At 41.4% G+C, this 17,212-nt stretch overlaps 2 protein-coding genes and 1 long non-coding RNA gene across 4 annotated transcripts; 1 reads left to right on the top strand and 2 right to left on the bottom strand.

Moving 5' to 3' along the window:
- Positions 1–786: 786 nt before the first annotated feature.
- Positions 787–1,173, bottom strand: LOC103973148 (protein SMALL AUXIN UP-REGULATED RNA 16-like). The gene has a single exon (XM_065143924.1). The coding sequence runs from the start codon at positions 1,171–1,173 to the stop codon at positions 787–789; it is 387 nt and encodes a 128-aa protein (XP_064999996.1).
- A 2,566-nt stretch (positions 1,174–3,739) lies between these two features.
- On the bottom strand, positions 3,740–6,060 carry LOC135632300 (uncharacterized). Its single transcript, XR_010494668.1, has 2 exons — positions 5,343–6,060; positions 3,740–4,581 (listed from the first exon to the last, which is right to left on the bottom strand). It is a non-coding gene; the product is annotated as an uncharacterized LOC135632300 (long non-coding RNA).
- Positions 6,061–8,339: 2,279 nt separating this feature from the next.
- On the top strand, positions 8,340–11,649 carry LOC103973117 (thioredoxin-like 3-2, chloroplastic). 2 transcript variants are annotated; one of them, XM_009387597.3, is made up of 5 exons: positions 8,343–8,741; positions 9,538–9,612; positions 9,822–9,888; positions 11,160–11,177; positions 11,257–11,649. In XM_009387597.3, the coding sequence occupies exons 1-5, from the start codon at positions 8,407–8,409 to the stop codon at positions 11,353–11,355; spliced, it is 594 nt and encodes a 197-aa protein (XP_009385872.2). In that variant the 5' UTR covers positions 8,343–8,406; the 3' UTR covers positions 11,356–11,649. The 2 variants fall into 2 exon arrangements, with proteins under 2 accessions (XP_064998343.1, XP_009385872.2); XM_065142271.1 differs by lacking the exon at positions 9,538–9,612 and having other exon boundaries at positions 8,340–8,741.
- Positions 11,650–17,212: the final 5,563 nt, after the last annotated feature.

Here is a 17,212-nt window from a genome sequence, read left to right as displayed (position 1 = left end):
ATGACCCTCAGGATTCCTTGCTCGGATCATACAACGCTCACGACGTGAATGGACGGTGATCCTGCGCTCGATAAGATGATCCGGGTCCTCTTAAGATGGGGTTGATGCGATTATGACGATCTGAAATATATAATGGAAAAAGAACACATATCGCCCTACGTCATACATGACTTGAATGGATCTATGACGATTCAGCATGGGTAATTAATCGAAGATATCAATTGGTCATTTTAAATGATAGGATGGGTGATTGGAGTTTTGACATAAGATATAAACATTGTTTTGTAGATTTAATGTTTTAACTTGGTTTTGATGAATTTGTACACTACTCATGGTCGAGAAATGTGTTGTGTGCTTTGTTTGTTGTTAATGATGACTCGTGGGACGAGAGAGAGGGCATCGGCTGCAGCCATGGGTAAGATAGGCGTTACAAATGTTTTGACCCGCTTCTCGTTTCATGATCTCCTGCATGAATCATCAACGTGTGCATTGGTTTTCGCCACAGAAGAAGCCGAGGAGGAAGAGACCGGCAATGCAGCAGCAGCAGCAGCAGGTGGAGAGGCAGCAGAGATGGAAGAGGACGACGACGACGGCAGCACCACCGTCGTGTTGAAGCTCATCATATTCATCATAGCACATGAAGGGCTTTCAAACGATTCTAATATTTCCTGGTGTCACAACATCAATAAATACATTTCTTGTATCCATGAAATCATTCGGGTGATTCCTATCATTCTCAGCATATCGAGCCAATACCCACGCACTTAACTATCATAAGCGTATAATTCACGAGACGGCAATCGATTGATCATCTTCCTCACTATGGCAGATCTCTGATAATTCTCTCGAACTCGCTCGGCAGCAGGGTATCGCAATGGCGCCCTCATGCCGGAAGCCGAACTCCTCCTCGGCCAGCTCCAACAGCCTCAAGAACACCGGGTGGGACAGGCAGCTCAGCGAGACCACAAACCTCTTCGGCTGCTCACCCCACACTGCCACCACCGCGAAGTGGCCCTCCTCCACATCCTGCGGCACCGCCGTCACTGCACCGGTCCTCTCTTTCCCCTTAAAGCCTTGATCCGGTAGGCGGCAGACCCTGGGACAAGAGAAGCTCCGCTGCAGCACCTTGGCCGCGTGCTTGAGTACACGGTAACTCCTCATGAACTTGGCCATGTCTGGTTTCCACATGATCTGGTTGCTTGGCGTATAAATAGCCATGGAGAGATCCAGAGATAGGAAGCATGAGGGTGATGGGTCTGCCGTGACCTGTCGTTAGATTTGGATATATGTTCATGCATCGTGGCCTGTATTCAGCTCAGTAGCAAGATCTGGGACATCTGATGGGTGGTCACGCTCCCCAAACTGTATTCGGCTTTTAGAAGGGGAAATAATAATGGAGATGGGCTCTAACATGCTTGCTTAGCTTGTGCTTGAAAGGATACATGCCTAACTTAGATTCAAGTGAGAGCTAAATCTGTGATGTGCACTTGTTAGTTGATCGATCAGTATATGTAGCTCATAAGCTTAGCTATGTGATCTAAGGCATTTGAGGACTATGAACATGTACTCGTCTTGATGAAGTGCTGTCGATATAACATCAGGTAGTCCTGATAGAACCAAATAATATCTTCCTTGATTTGTTTTGTTTGACCAATGCATGGTGGTAACACATCACGTTTCTGCAAGCTACATCTATGCAATATATGGTGCGATGTAAACGTAGAAGTTGAAAGGAAAGTCTTCTCTTTCTCACTGTGCGTGACAGCCGAAGCACAGCGTTATGCTTTCAGATCCAAATGCATGTCGATCTCGAGCACTGTCGAGGACGATCGGTAAACCACGAGTGTACATGGAAAACTTGGTCGTGAACTCTCCGTCACTGTTCAAGCTCGGAAGCCGTTGCAGGATCTGAGCCGACCACTGTCGACATCGCGGTAGCCATTTCAAAGGGCGGTGCGATCGATGAGGCACTCACTTGAGGATAAGCTAGCGCTGGGTGAGAGTTGGACCAGCCATTTCCACACATTCTACGATCTCTATCAATTACGAGTGCTTTCAGGTAAGGTGGAACTCCCTTGAGCAATCACATCTATATGAATCAGCCAAATCCACACGCTAAGCTGTCGCAACTCCAGAATCCTAATCTTGCTTGCTGCACGCAGTTCTCCCGATCCATCTTGAGTTGTTCTTCTGCCACCTCCCTCGGTTGCTCCCACCATGATCATCCTCGCAGAGGGTTCGATCAGATCACTTCATTGTTCCTCATGAAATGGTGCGAGATTTTGGCAGTAGACGGTCTCCCCGCGTCAATGGTCATGTAGCGATCTCAGGACGATGTTGTAGTCCGATGTCTCAAGCCAAGCACCGTTCCCGCCACATTCGACGCCTGATTCATGCAAGGGAACATATGTGAATCTAACCAATCTTTTTCTGCCAATGCTGTCAATGCATAACCCCATTTGGCCTAAGCAATTCATCACTCCACTTCGACTCTGCAAACTGTTCAGTTGAAATATGGTTGTCCAAATTGGATACCGACTAGGAGCAATCAAAGCCCTATTCCGTGTATGTCTCTTGTGAATGATCGAATCTAAAAGATGCTGAATCCTACAAAGTCTTTGAAGTATCGACAAAGCGCTGAGAATAAAAGGAGTAAAAAACACTAATTAAATGAGAGTTTTTCTGTGTGTGTTTGAGCCCGTTATGCTGACATATATGTATTGATGTCAGGAATGGTTTCATATATTCCCTTTCTTATCTCGAATGGAATTGTGTTACATCGAATTGGCCAGAACCTATTCTCTGTATTGGTTAGTCAAAACCAAGAGCATGGTATTTCCTTGTCCAGCAGAAGAATCAGTTCTTTTGCTTGCTCTTTTCAACCATCTGCAAGGGCTCATAACATATATACTCGATAAAAAGCAAAGGTTTTCTTCCAGTTCAAATGTCATGCATCAGAGGAAGTGTACCTGTGCTGCATGCATGGACTATAAACAGGGGTAGGTTTGATATCTCTTTCGTCTCACAGAAAAAAGCTGGTATCAATGTTCATCAACTGACCGAATGGATCGTCAAATATTATCTTACTGTGAGAATCATCAGTTCAGATTTGAGAGAACAATATATATTAGAGTCTTGAGCTCTTAATGACAAACCCTAGCAAAGATGCTTTGAGAGAACGGGTTTTATCTCCAAGATCAACTTTGAAAGGCATACTTATGATGAATCGGAAAGCATCATGCAGATGTTCTCATGCACGCTAGCTCTTGCGTATAGGGGTAAGGTGTTTCCATGAGACATACTTGATGATAGGCGTAATGTGATTTATATACTTTTGTGTTATAAGCATCATCGGTAGATTGTTGGAACATGGTGATTGAACTTTGGTTTCTTTGAGTTTGTTCTACTCGTGACTTCAAAGGCATCTCAGCCCATTCATTAGGCAAAGAAATCTGTACAAACAGATTATATATCTTTTCCTCTATTCCAAACAGCTATATATGGGCCTTTACTATTGAATGCTCGTGAGCTTTATGGCACAACGATAACTATAGCATCAAAAACAAACTGTAGATCCCAATCATTCGAGAATAGTTAGTTCCCTGTCATCGACCTCTGCTGAGAGATATATAATTGGTCAAGTCGATATTAAGAGAGGAAGCAAATCAATCAAGATTTATCCTTCAGTGCATGTTTTGGGAGCATTATGATGCGCAGTGCAAGCAAAATAATGAACTCATGACAAGAAGAAATATTGGAAAGAACGTACAAACGAAAGAAGGAAGCACAGTGGCTGTCACTGCTCAGCATAACATTTTCTCATAGAGGTCTCTGGCTATAAAGCACCCGATACCTTGCATGAAAAGTATCATTGATGCCATCACAGTTGCAGTGTTTCCCTGCAGTCGACTTGAATGAAAGAAACCCTTTCTTTTGGATTATGGCAACCCTCTGATTGGAGAGAAAACAACACACCTTAGAGGCTCCAGTTCATACAATAGTACAACCAATATACTTTGACTAAATCACATCCGTTTAGCCCTTAGATGTATATGTTGGTATATGTGCTTAGATGGAGAAAGGAGCTCAAATCAAATTGCCGGACAGTTCTGTGCATGTTGTCCTAAAAGATAGGTCCACTTAGAAACAACTAGCAGCAACATGTACCTTCTGTTTGGTCCACCTAAATGAGTGACTGATGAAGGAGAGTTATTGCTAACATAAGATTTTTTTTTTCCTTTTTAGATCCTTTCCATCCCAGGACATTTCCTGCCACATAGTTATTTAGATGGTAAGCTCTCTAAGAACAATGATCAAACCTGCATTAATTAGCAAATGATCCTTGCACATACTTTACATGTTAGTGTGCATTAATGTGAATGAGTTGCTCTTTTTGTTTTCTCCAGGTTTCAGAAAATAAATCTTACCATGTAGCCAAGGATCTCCTTGATCCTTCTTCTGAATGCAGTTGTTGTATCACAACTTAAAAAAGAGTTCATTGATCTATATGATTTACTGTGGCAACCAAATCGAGCAGCTTAACATCATTCATCTCAAAGCAAGAAGATAGTTTGTTGATGACTGCCAAATATTGAAGGAATGCACATATTAATGTCAAACTTCAAAGCATTTCCATTCAAGAGTACTACCAAGATGCATTAGAATCCATAAATTAACAAAGCCAGACTGAAATTAAAAGTTGTTGTAGTTAATTTTTTCTAGCCTTCCGGTGAGGATAAGAAGGGAGCAAGCTCTTTGACTGGACCATATCAAATCAAGAAGGAATTACCCCATGCAAGATGATCACATGTTCAGATCTACAACCATGTTTTGGTGTGTTTGAGAAAGAGCAGTACCGTCGTCCTCTTAAAAAGGGCTCATGATGAAGCCAGTCGATTGAAGTGGTCCATGATGTTACTCGCCATTTGGATTTCTTAGTTCTTTCCTGCGACTTTTAATGCTTTGTTTCATCCATCAGCCATATAAATTAATAGAGTTTCTTCTATATTGAGAGGAGAAGAAGAAGAAGAAGAAAAAGAAAGGTTTTTCCTTATCAACAAAAGACACAGTAAGATGAATAAACAGCTATATATATATATATATATATATCAAACGCAAAACTGCTTAATGGAAGGGTAGATCTGATCCTGCACACTTGCAAACCGCACATATGAACCCTAATCCTAAATAATCTAAATCTTGGCTCCAGATAAGAGCAAAGGATTAGTGAATACAGGTGTATAACTAAGAGTTGGGAGCATCTGTTCTCCATGAATTATTTGCAAGGGTAAAGGAACCATTACCTTCTACAAGCATGAACTTAAAGGCAGCAAAGCATCTACCTTAGCGATGGAGGCATATATATTTAGCCGCTTGTTTGCTGATGCAGCATCATCAAGATTCTCATCGACGACGACGACGGGGCTCCCCGGACGTTCGTGTGAATCTTGATGATGCCGCAGCTGCAAGCACCGGCCGGCTGCTGCTCCGACAAACTGGAACGCAATTAACCGAGAGAAGAGCGCACCGGAAGCTGTATACTTCAAGGAAGGCTGCTATCCCACCCCAAGATTTGAGTCGAGGAGATGAAATAGCGAGAGAAGAGGAAGACATGAGCACTGCGACAAGTACTGCAGCATCCCACGCGAGGTGACATCTGCGGCTGGAGCCTGGATTTATGGACCCACAGGCGGAATCTTGCAGCCTGTTGCAGTGCTCTTTGAGTTGTATCGAGGCAACACCAGCGACAGATCCATTCCCAGGAACCAGCGGGTTTAAAAGCCAGGGCAAAAAAGAGAGAAACAAGGCCTGGATCGAAACCCTCACGCACCTGATCACTTCCCACAACCAAAGATACTCCTGTGTTCGGGTGAGAAGGAGGAGTTCCTGTCACCTCCTAAACCTAATCGACTTCCCACCCAAGACTTACACGTTTCCACCTTAAGAACCACGGTTTGGGGTCTCAGAGGATAGAAAGATGATGGCAACTTCAAAAGTGAGGAGAGAGAGAGAGAGAAGGAGACGACGTTGGTGAGAACGATCGATAGAGACCGACCACGAGAGGCGTGCATATATAGCTTAATTTCCCCGTCCAGGGATCTGTATCTGTATCCCAGCCCTAATGTACAAATGCTTCTGTACATGTGCATAAAATTCTGCTGCACTGCTCTCTGTCCCTTGTCACCTCGAAGAATTCAACTTCAACTTTCATCACGTTACGGACACTATACATCTGCACGTACAAAGCCCACGAGAAAGAGAAAGAGAGAGAGAGAGAGAGAGAGAGAGACATACGCAGGGCTGTACGTGTTATAGTGTCGGAGACAATAGAATGCATCTTTTGTCAACAAAGGCCCGGTATTTGCTCCCTCCTTTTAAGGCTTTTTCCGATGGCACGCTCCTTTTAGACTCGAGCATTGCCGGTGCTCCTGCCGATCGTAAGACTCCACCACGGCTTAAGAACCAAATCATCATTCCAAGGCATTTAGATTCTCCGGTGGGGGCTTAACACTCCCACCAGCTTTATGTTGTTTTATGTTCTTCCTTGTGCTCCTCGCAATGGGAAGATCAATGGCAATAACTAAAAACGATCCGTTTATACGTATCACACATAGTTGGACCTGTTCATCGGGTATAGAGACGCCCAATCCAAGCCAAAACCTTAGGTTGTCTCTCGGCGTCCTTCGTCGCAGAATGCACGTCTCTACCGACATCATTTAGCCGCAGAAAATAATAGGAATAGGTGGGTGGATGGCTGTGCCTTAGCAGTCACACCTTTCTTTTCGTTGTGGGCAATAACCTAGTACCATAACACATACTAATTATATTCTCGGGGACCAGCCTCCATCATCATCATCATCATCATCACGGTTATCGGATGATCTTGGCATCCTATGTTCATGCTGCCAATAATTAACCTGACTCATGTCCTTTCTTCTCTTTTTGCTTGAAACCACCCTGGTTTAATATCCTAGCAATGGCTGGAAATGGAACTGACATTTGAGTCAAATCCGCATAGATCGCTATATAATAAAGAGACACGAAAGAAGAAGCTGAAATATTATGGCATGCACGAACAAGTTCTCCCCTAGTTTTGTGAGATTCCATTCAGAGGACTGACTCTTGACATCCAGTTTCTGTCATTTGTTTGAGGCATTTAAAGATAGATAGATAGATCCATGCAGGAGAAAAACTAGGTGATTACGATTAGCTACACTGTCATCATCATCATCATCAACCAAAACTTTTGTGCATGTATCGGAATGGCTTTTGAGTTTTTGACTCTGCCTTGCAATCGAAAGCCAAATGCCAAAAGCCAAGGCAGGTCGTGTGAAGAAGATATACGATGCTGGAGACAGACATAGGCACGTGGAGACAGTCCATATGCTCGATTATAATTCATGAGAGCACATGATTAGCTCTTATTTTAAAGGCTAACCATGTGATTGCGTGCACATTAATCATATGCTTATTATACGTTGAAACACCACAAGAGTTAATCAAGCTGTGCTTTGCTTCTCCACACCTCCGCGGTCTGATCAAGACGATGATGGTGCCGAGTAATTTAATCGTTTACGCAAATCGATTTGTATGTTAGATTTCAAATAAGTGAATCTCTCATCATTCAGAGATGAGCAATCTAAAAATGAAAGGGGAAATTTTGACCATGTATGAGATGGTCGTTGACCAAGGAACCTTACACGAGAAGAATTCTAATCAAGCAGTGGGCATTCGTCATGGAGAACAAATTCCACGATGCTCTTTTAGATCGAGAGAATACAAATGCAATTAACGTGTCAATCAATCCCATTCCCCCCATCTATTTTTTTTGCATTAATTTTCACTTTTCAGAACTCTAAAACACCACATTTTGGTGGCCCCCTCTATTTGGAACTTGTGTGGAAAAAGTCACACGTCGGAAACACGGATCAATCTGACGTCACATCTTATGCCACACAGTGTTCTCTATTGGAAGCCAAACTCAAAACCCAACAACAACTCAGTCAAATCAGATTATTCGCTGATTGTTTGCAAATGAGGTTGTGTTTGTGTAAAACCAATCAATAATTCTTTCATCATTAAAATAAGTAATAGAAAAAAAGTTATCTATTTATTCACCATCTTTGTTTGTAATGCATTTTTTTTTTTTTACTTTGATCCATACCGATTAATACGATCTTTAAACACAATAATTTGTTGATTAGTCTATCGTTACATAAGTGATTAAAAATACTCTAATTTTATTATTAAAAAATCGATTATATATATATATATATGTAATAATAGTAATAAATAAATAAATAAGGAAAACGTATAAGAATACTCGACGAGTACGACTGCGACGACAAAATGCTGCTATTTTCGGTTATTTGAATCTCCCAAGTCGGACACGCGATTGCTTGGGAGATGTCCGACGCTCACCTCGCCGCCGTCCCTCGTCGTCTCCACTACCCGGCTTTCACGCGGCACCACCCCGCCCTTCGATCCTGCCTTCCCCTTCCCCGCCTCAACCGCAAAAACTCCCTTTCCCCGCCTTCGATCGGTACTATCTCGCTCAGCTGGGCTGTTTCTTTCGCCGCCGCCGGTGGAACGACCGCCTGGAGTGCGAAGGAGGTGGCCCCGTCGCCGGAAGAGGAGGAACCGCCTACCTCGGTCGCGCTCGAGCCTATCGTCAGCGAGGAGCATTTCGATCGGATCATCGCCGAGGCGCATCAGCTCGAGGAGCCGATCGTTGTTCTATGGTTCGGTTTTGAGCCTTTGGATTCTTCCTTCTTTTGTGCTTTTTCCTTTTGTTTGCTAGGTTTGTTTATTACATTATTTTTGGACTATACATTTCAAAACCCTAGTTTTAATTGAGGTTTATGAGCTTTCTTTTGGTGAATTTGCCCGCTCTACGTGCTCATATTGTGCCAATAGGTTCCTCATTGCGTGTGTCTATAGACAATAGACAATACTTGCTGTATATATCTTTTGAAATTTCCTTTTTATAATTTTTGGAATATAAAAATAAACTAAAAAGAGTAAATTATGTGCAATTGTTAGATTTCTGGGTCTTGATTTCCATTGTTTATTTGTGCTTCTTGACTTCTAATCTGTGCTAATTTTTTTTGTTATTCTTTTTATTTATTTTGTGATAATGCCTTAGTGTTTATTGATTGAATTATGTGATTATGTTTGAATGGCTTAGGTTAAATTTGTTTCCATGTGTTGGTAACAACCCATACATTTTGCATTTGATTTGATGCAAAAAATGAAAAGGTTTCTGTTCGTTAACAGTTGATTGTAAATATTTCTAAGAAACCTTTGGACTATAAGCTGCCTATGTTTATTGAGATATAATTGTAAATATTTCTAAGAAACCTTTGGCCCATGAGCTGCCTACTCTGTTTATTGGCATACAACACTGTGAAAAGCTTCTCAGATGTAGGAACATCTCAGGTCATGGTTTGTGAGAACGACTTCTACATGGCATGGATGTTATGATCTTCCTAATTTGTTCCCACTGTTATAAATCTTTCATTACATCTTGATGTGTAGGATGGCTAACTGGTGCAGAAAATGTATATACTTGAAACCCAAATTGGAAAAATTGGCAGCAGAGTACTACCCAAGGTTGGATATCGACTTTCTTTTAATAGATTCATTTTTCTATACTGGAAGTTCATTCGCTAGTACAATATTTATTATTTCTTTTTTTCAGAGAAGTTTACTTAACTTGGTTAGAACACCCAAACCCCTTTACTATCTTCATTATCCTTTCTCTATACAATACATGGAAATTTGTTGGGTTCTTACAGTCTTGGATTTGTTTTATGTTTCAGCATTAGGTTCTACTGTATCGATGTGAACACAGTTCCACATAGGCTTGTGAATCGTGCTGGAATCACTGTAAGGCTTAGTTTCATTCAGTTTCTTTTCTATTTATAATAATATTCTGAATGAGTTCGTGCGATTACTTTTCTATTTAGTATCCATTGTTAAATGTAAAGTTTGTATACCTTGTCAATAACGCATTCCATTAGTTGGAAAAGTTGAAAACTATTACTTTCAAGTGTGGTTGTTGGAGAGTCAGTAATCTGCTATAAGCATTTTGAGACAGAAAAAACGAGTAGTTGACATGATAATTAGCTAATTTTATGTCAAACTTGACTTTAGCGTAAAGAAAGACATTTGATGACCTAACTTATAATTGCATGAAAATAGATAGGGAATAAATAAGTTAGGTACCCAGAGGGGAAAACCAGTTCTGGGTTATTAAACGGAGCTAATGTCTTCTGCATAAGGAAATTATAGCCTTCTGAATCATATTAGAGCTTAGCACCATGATCTCTTGGCGGGATTCGAGCTTAGGACCTTGCAATGTACTGTCAAAATCTTTATCAGTTAAACTAGCTGACAAATATGATATTGCTTTAAGACAAGGATATGGTAATAGACTGTCACACATACAACATGTTACAAAGAAATCATTGGATTGGTTATTCTGAAATTAGTAGAAAAATTTGCAGCAGAGATTATATACTATCCTCCAAACTGTCGTTTTTTCAGACAATCAGAATCCATGTGCCAATCTGCTTTAGATAGCGTCCAGGTCTTTGTGTGCCTGTGCTTCTTCATAGAAAGTTGTGAGACTCTCTTTGGCGGAGGCAATGGTAAAAGAATAAATTTTATAATTATGGAACAATCTTTGTGATACATATGATATTTGTGTTTAACTTGGTTATATCTATGCTTATGCATACGCCAATGTTCTAATGTGTGTGCACAATTTTGTATCGTCTCGCAATAAATTTTTGATGTTTGGATTTTTTAAACAAATGCTGTTTGGATCAGCATATAACATGTTTTTCCAAGCAAATTAGATGTCTTCTTCACTAAAGTAGACAATTGATAAATGTTCCAAAGGATGGTAGACGTCTGTTATATGGTTGTCTCAAAATGTTGACGATGCTTGAGATCTTCATCATAATTCGTATCTGTTTCTATGTTGTCGTTCAATTCTTCTTCAGCTAAAGCACATAAAAATTGTCTTTTATGCCTCTACCAGTGTCACGATATATTCCCCTCCCTCTTTTGTACTTAACAACGCACATTAGGAAAGGTTTTATCTTTGTTATTGATGCTTGGTTTTATTCTTGCAAAACATGGAACTCGAGCAGAAGATGCCAACGATACAGGTAAAACTAACATCCCATCTTTAATAATATTTAATGACCGTTTACATAAATTTCTATTAATTACTCGTGATTTCCTCAGTTGTGGAGGGACTCTCAGAACCAAGCTGGGGTAATTGCTGGATACAAGGCATGGATGGTTGTCGATGATGTTCGTAAGATGATTGACAATGAGGATTGATCTTGTGCACTCTCCCCCTCCCCCCCCCCCCCCCCCCCCACCCCGTCACACAGTCATTTGTACTGCTTTGTCCTGTTTGATGGAGATAAGGAGGAACAGCAACTTTATTTTCGTTGAGATCAATTAAAGCTGCACGGATGGTATGATCAAAATCTTGAAGGATGAACTCGAGTTAGAAGTTATACGTACTGTCATTTTTTGCCACCAACTCAATCCATTGCTTGTCTTTTAAATTCTTTTTCTTTTTACTCCTACGGAGCATGTTGAAACCTAATAAAAGGTTCTTCGATATCATGATCTTCGACATCATAAAAACCAGCTGAATGAATGATACTGGGCTCATCTATAACGTTTACAGCGATTTGCAAGCCGTAGAGAAACCACAGGAATAAACTTTCTGGGCACCAACCGGGTTATCAGCGCACGGCAGTTTGCCAGGCCCGCTGCTTGTTCCGGTCTACTTGCCCTGTCGCGCGAGTCCGGTGAACGGACGGGTGGGATATATGAGTATGCTCGCATCAAAAGGCCGGGAAACCGACGCTTGAGATCAACTGACGATTCACCAAACGACCAGCTGATATATCCCATCAACTTGGACGTGTATATTTCATCCATTGTGAGTCATTCCCTAAACCACCTGTTATTAACTTTGGATCATATCAAGACAACATGACAAATTGATCATAACACAGACTTCATCCTGGACGTCCGTTAGGGTACTATGAAAGCTAATGAACACAGATGCAAAATGAGGTTGATCTACTTCTCGTTCAACACTGGAATTATCCCAAAAAACCAATGATTGCTCAGCCCAAATAGACTATTATGGATCAAAAAAAAACGACTTGGTTTATTCTCTTTGATGAACTCATGAATCACAATTCACCTAACATCACAACCTCATTTAACAGTGCCACCGAAGAACTAGAGCAATCATAACCTTCGTGGTCACTAACATCGAAGAAGCTCGCACCTGTGCCCGCTTACAACCCGGAATATCGCTGTCTCATGGACGTCAACGCGCCAGTGCTCAATGGAAAAAAGATCTGCTATGCTAAAACTTTGATGTTATTTCTTGAAAACATTTCCTGTGATCGACGCAAACTTTGCTCTCCGAATAGAAAAGCATAAAATTTTCATGGTACAGAGTGCTCACGAATTTCATCACGGCACATGGCCTAGGAAGATGGCTTGAAAAAACATGTTACATATGCATAATGTCAAACCATTAATATCACCCAAACGTAATTTGCTCCTCGTCTCCTTGAAATCAATCTAGTTAGCTTGAGGAGAAAATAAATAAAGCTGCAATTTCAGAGTTCAGACACATGGTAACAAAGCTACACGGGTTTGTACCTTGACCTAGTATCCTGAACGAAATGATAAAAACTTTTCTGATTAGTTGTGTGACAAATAGCTATTTTAGCAGGATTAAAAAAACTCTGAGAAATGAACTTAACTGCAACAGCATGTTAAATCTGGAAAGTATATTTCCTACTTTACAGAACAGGATTAAAATGCTTAGAAATATGCGGGTTCTGAAGTATGATATTATAGAGATATCATGTGACGTTTGTAGGATTGGGTTGCCAATTTGTTGATGTGCCTCGCATACTGCGTAAAACTAGTTGAGAAGTTACAAACAGAGAGATGAATCGGTACACTCTGCTTTCACGCCTTTTGATGGGCAAAATGCCTCTTATTTTGACTATATTTTCTTGTACTGCGATTATCCTGCTCCTAATCACAAAAATGCAGCCACCTGTTCTGCTATGAATCCACGGTTATCTCGCTAATACAGTAGAGATGGGGTACTGCCCTTTATGTGCCATTAGGTCACACTTAATTTGATAAATTTGCACGACCACTGTCAGCCGAGTCTTATGCAGAACTAGTTGTACTGCACGACCACTGTCATTCTTGGATGCAACTAAGGTCCTAATAGCAAAAACTAAAAATAAAACAGAAACCTAGGTCCTGGTAGCCAGGTGGGTGAGCGGAAGAAGTTGGTTTCCAAGAAGTTGTTGATGTATAAAGGAAATATAACGACTTAGGAGGACCCTGCAGTATCTTTGGCATGGCAATTTAACTTCCATTTTATTCCTTTTTCTTTTTGTGTTTTCCAGGAGAAATACAACAGCATAAAGATGCGCAACCCACCATATATTTCCTTTTCATCAAAAACATTCACTTCAAACTACAGATCATAATAGGGCAAATTATTAGGCATTTCTTAACCTGCAAAAAGTGCCATGGGGCCGCAGTGATATTTGACTTTTAAGGATCAAATAGAGGGGCCAAAAGGTTGCAGATCGGGATGGTGGAATTAAGTAAGGCTTCCCAAATGCTTGTGAATATGTAAATTGATATGCCATTACTGTATCAATCTCTTGGCTTTCTTTTTCTGGTGTGAGAAGGTAGAATATTAAACATCTTAGTTATGTCAAAACAAAGAAAAAACAACCAACTTCTTTCAGCTCATATGTGGGGAAAATAAGCATAACCAGCATTTATCTAGCTTAATTTTTTTTAAAAAAATCATGTGTGGTGCCAGAAAAAGAAAGAAATAAATGTCAACTAAAGGATGCAAATCAACTGTTTCAGATAAACGATTTTGTGCGTCCAACTATCTACCAGCTGGACACTTTCTAGGGCCGAGTTCCCATGCTTTTTGGACTTGAAACATTGTTCCTACATGTTACCATCTAATCACTTAATCTTCTCGAAATAAATTTTATTTTAATCTTAGATATTAGAAAACCTTGAATTAGCATCACCTAGAGGATTTAAAAACATAACGTGCGGGTAAAATTCAGAAAATACTAGTGATATTTCCAACACACCGACCATGTGATGGTGCCTAGGTTAAAGTAGACACCAGATCATTTGGTCATAATGGTCATTTTCAGATAGATTTTGTTATTTGGGGACTGTTTATAACTCTAATCCACCTCGCTCGCTCGAAACTTTTTTTACATGGGCAAATTCAGTCTACATGATATAAAAAAATGCTGCTAGTTTGTATATATATATATATATATATATATATATATATATATATAAACAGAGAAAGAGACACGTCAAAGAAATCAACACAATCCCACGCAATGAATCAGGTGCTAACCTCATCGCTGCCCCTTCCGAAGACACACAGAAGAAAAACAATTTCCAGTGTAATGCATGTATATTTACACAAATGGAATGTAGAACAGAAGTGTTGTTTGTTAATGGATTATTTCATATTTGCATTTGAGGAAAAAGAACAATTGTCATTCTCTTTCTTTATACAAACAACATGAAACAGCGGAATCCACTACCGAATATTGTAAGATAACGAAAACTAATAATGCATCGCTCATCCTGAAGTAAACAAAGAGGAAAGATGATATATTGTTTCACAATTGACGGTAACTATGAGGAAATTCCCAAGAAAAGATATCAAATCAAGATCGTAATTGTGGGTGCTCGCACTTCAAGAACCACCCTATATCCATTCAAGATGCAACAAATCTAAGATTAGGTGCGTTCAATATCAATCGACGATCAAAATCCTAATCTCCCTAAATATCAACATGACGATAACTCAAAAGGAACAAAAAACTGAGATCCTATTTGTAGGCCGTCACTCTACTAAATCCGCCCGATATCCTGGCAACAGATCAAGGATTAGATATGAATTCAATATCGAACTGGGAAAACATCAATGAACAATTGGAATCCTGATTACCCAACCACGAAGAAGACATCGCTCACAAGAAAATCAAATCAAGATCCTAATTATATGTGCTCAAATTTCGAGATCCGTTGGACGGCCACGCAACAGATCTTATGAATGGATCTTACAATGGGAACCCTAATTTCCGGGATACCAAGAAGACATCACCGTAAGACAAAATCAAGATCCTAAATGTAGGCGCTCGCACTATGAAAATCACACGATAGATCTAAGAAGCTAACTATCGATTGATAAGCGAAACCCTGCTTTCCCGAAGAAATCCTGATTACCCAACTGGTAAACATCAATAAACAATCGGAATCCTGATTACCCAACTGGTAAACATCAATAAACAATTGGAATCCTGATTACCCAACTACGAACAAAACATCACTCACAAGAAAATCAACTCAAGATCCTAATTATTTGTGCTCAAACTTCGAGATCCGTTGGACATCCACGCAACATATCTTATACATGGATCTTACACTCGGAGCCTTAACTTCCCGAGTACCAAGAAGACATCACCGTAGGACAAAACCAAGATCCTAATTGTTGGCGCTCGCACTATGAAAATCGCACGATAGATCTATGAAGCTAACCAAGCGAAACCCTCCTTTCCCGAAGAAACGAACAAGAAATCGTCCACAAGACATCAAGACATCGAGCCAGACAGACAAGCTCATCGAGATTACCTCGAAGATTCGCAAGATGCCTGCGGCGGCAGCATAGGTCTCGTCGAGAACCTTGAAGAAGCAAGAACCGAGGAGGCTCCTGATGGGCTCGGAGAGGGAAAAAACCAGATTGAGGAGAGAAAGAACGATGGGCAAGCGAGGAAGTTGAGGGTTTCGCTATTTGTGTTCGAATGGCATAATTCGAATTCCTTTTTCTTTTTCCCTCCCAAACCGCCTAATTATATTGCGATTTATATAGAAAAATGTACTTGGAGAAGAGATCACACGGGCGCACGAAAGACAACGCGAACCGTTATGATCCAACGGCCCTCACAATGCCACCTCGGCACGTAATCTCACCTCGTTTGTCTGAATGGTTTGTGTTCGCCAGTCGGGCGCTCCAGGAGCCGTACGGGAGACACCGTCCTCCACCACCCAGCTGTTCCACGTCATCCAGCCAGGCCTCGGGCGGTGCGAGAGAGCCCTGAGCAGGTGCGGCAGGCCCCGTCTTACCCATACGCGGATTCCGCGAGTTGCTTACCTGCCTCGCGGATGGTCGCTGCATGTGGGACCCGCTGGTCTAATCCGATCGCAAGGCAGAGAAGTTCGGGTCTCGATAGAGGTTCTTTCCATGTGTCAGATTCACCGGGTGATGTGGGTCCCTGAGCCAACGTGGCGGACCAGGGGCTCCTGGCGTCCGTACCTGCCTCGCGGATGGTCGTGCAAGTGGTAGCCCACTCGTTGGATCCAATCGCAAGGCGGAGAGAACTTGGGGTCCAAGGAGGGGTTCCTTCATGTGTCAGGTTCGCGACATATGAGGTGGGTCCCTGAGCCGACGTTGGCGTGCCAGGGCATCAGCCTGCGAGTCTTTGATACCTCCCCTTCTCTCTCGACCAAAAAAAAAAAGAATAAATGCCTCTTTTCACAGTGAATTCCTACCCTCGTTGTCTCTAGTTTTGGTCGAACACAACCGCTGATCATAATTCCGCCCTAAATCAATGGACAATTGAGCTACAGGAATTGTGGGCTTATGACACTTTTCCTAAACTGATGGGTTCCAAAGCAAAAGCCGAAGGTTAGTCCCGGATGCTGCCATCATGTTCCTCGTAGATGCGACAAAGAGACGCACCGACATCCCTACGCTGTAGCCAATGGCAAAATATGCTTCTGGTCTGAAGTAGCAGTCAAGTCAATTGAACTGAAGCACGGGGCAAAACAATACTTATGATTGCTTGTAGGCAATCTAACTTTTCAGATGTCGATAGGGGCTCATTGCACCTCTCGGCTTTCTTGTGCTCAACCTTACCGTAGCATACCAAATCACACAGCCACCGAATGCTGTGCGGATGGAGCCAGGAATCCTCTAAAATATCATAGGCAAGCTTGCAAGTCAACATTAACGTCTCCAGCCAGACACAATTTCTTGCATGCTTTCTACAGAAAGTTCAGTACGAGAAGATAGCATAGG

Source organism: Musa acuminata, chromosome BXJ3-3 (assembly GCF_036884655.1).
Source record: "Musa acuminata AAA Group cultivar baxijiao chromosome BXJ3-3, Cavendish_Baxijiao_AAA, whole genome shotgun sequence".
In the NCBI taxonomy this organism is placed as follows: domain Eukaryota; kingdom Viridiplantae; phylum Streptophyta; class Magnoliopsida; order Zingiberales; family Musaceae; genus Musa; species Musa acuminata.
The sequence above is the reverse complement of the archived record's forward strand: the minus strand, read 5'-3'. Positions and strand labels throughout refer to the sequence as shown.

Excerpts from the sequence above, each read along its gene's own strand:
- LOC103973117 (XM_009387597.3), top strand. The coding sequence starts at position 8,407 with ATGTCCGACGCTCACCTCGCCGCCGTCCCTCGTCGTCTCCACTACCCG. Across the intron at positions 8,742-9,537 it reads GAGCCGATCGTTGTTCTATG|GATGGCTAACTGGTGCAGAA; the intron begins GTTCGGTTTTGA and ends CTTGATGTGTAG. Across the intron at positions 9,613-9,821 it reads GCAGCAGAGTACTACCCAAG|CATTAGGTTCTACTGTATCG; the intron begins GTTGGATATCGA and ends TTTATGTTTCAG.
- LOC103973148 (XM_065143924.1), bottom strand. The coding sequence starts at position 1,173 with ATGGCCAAGTTCATGAGGAGTTACCGTGTACTCAAGCACGCGGCCAAG.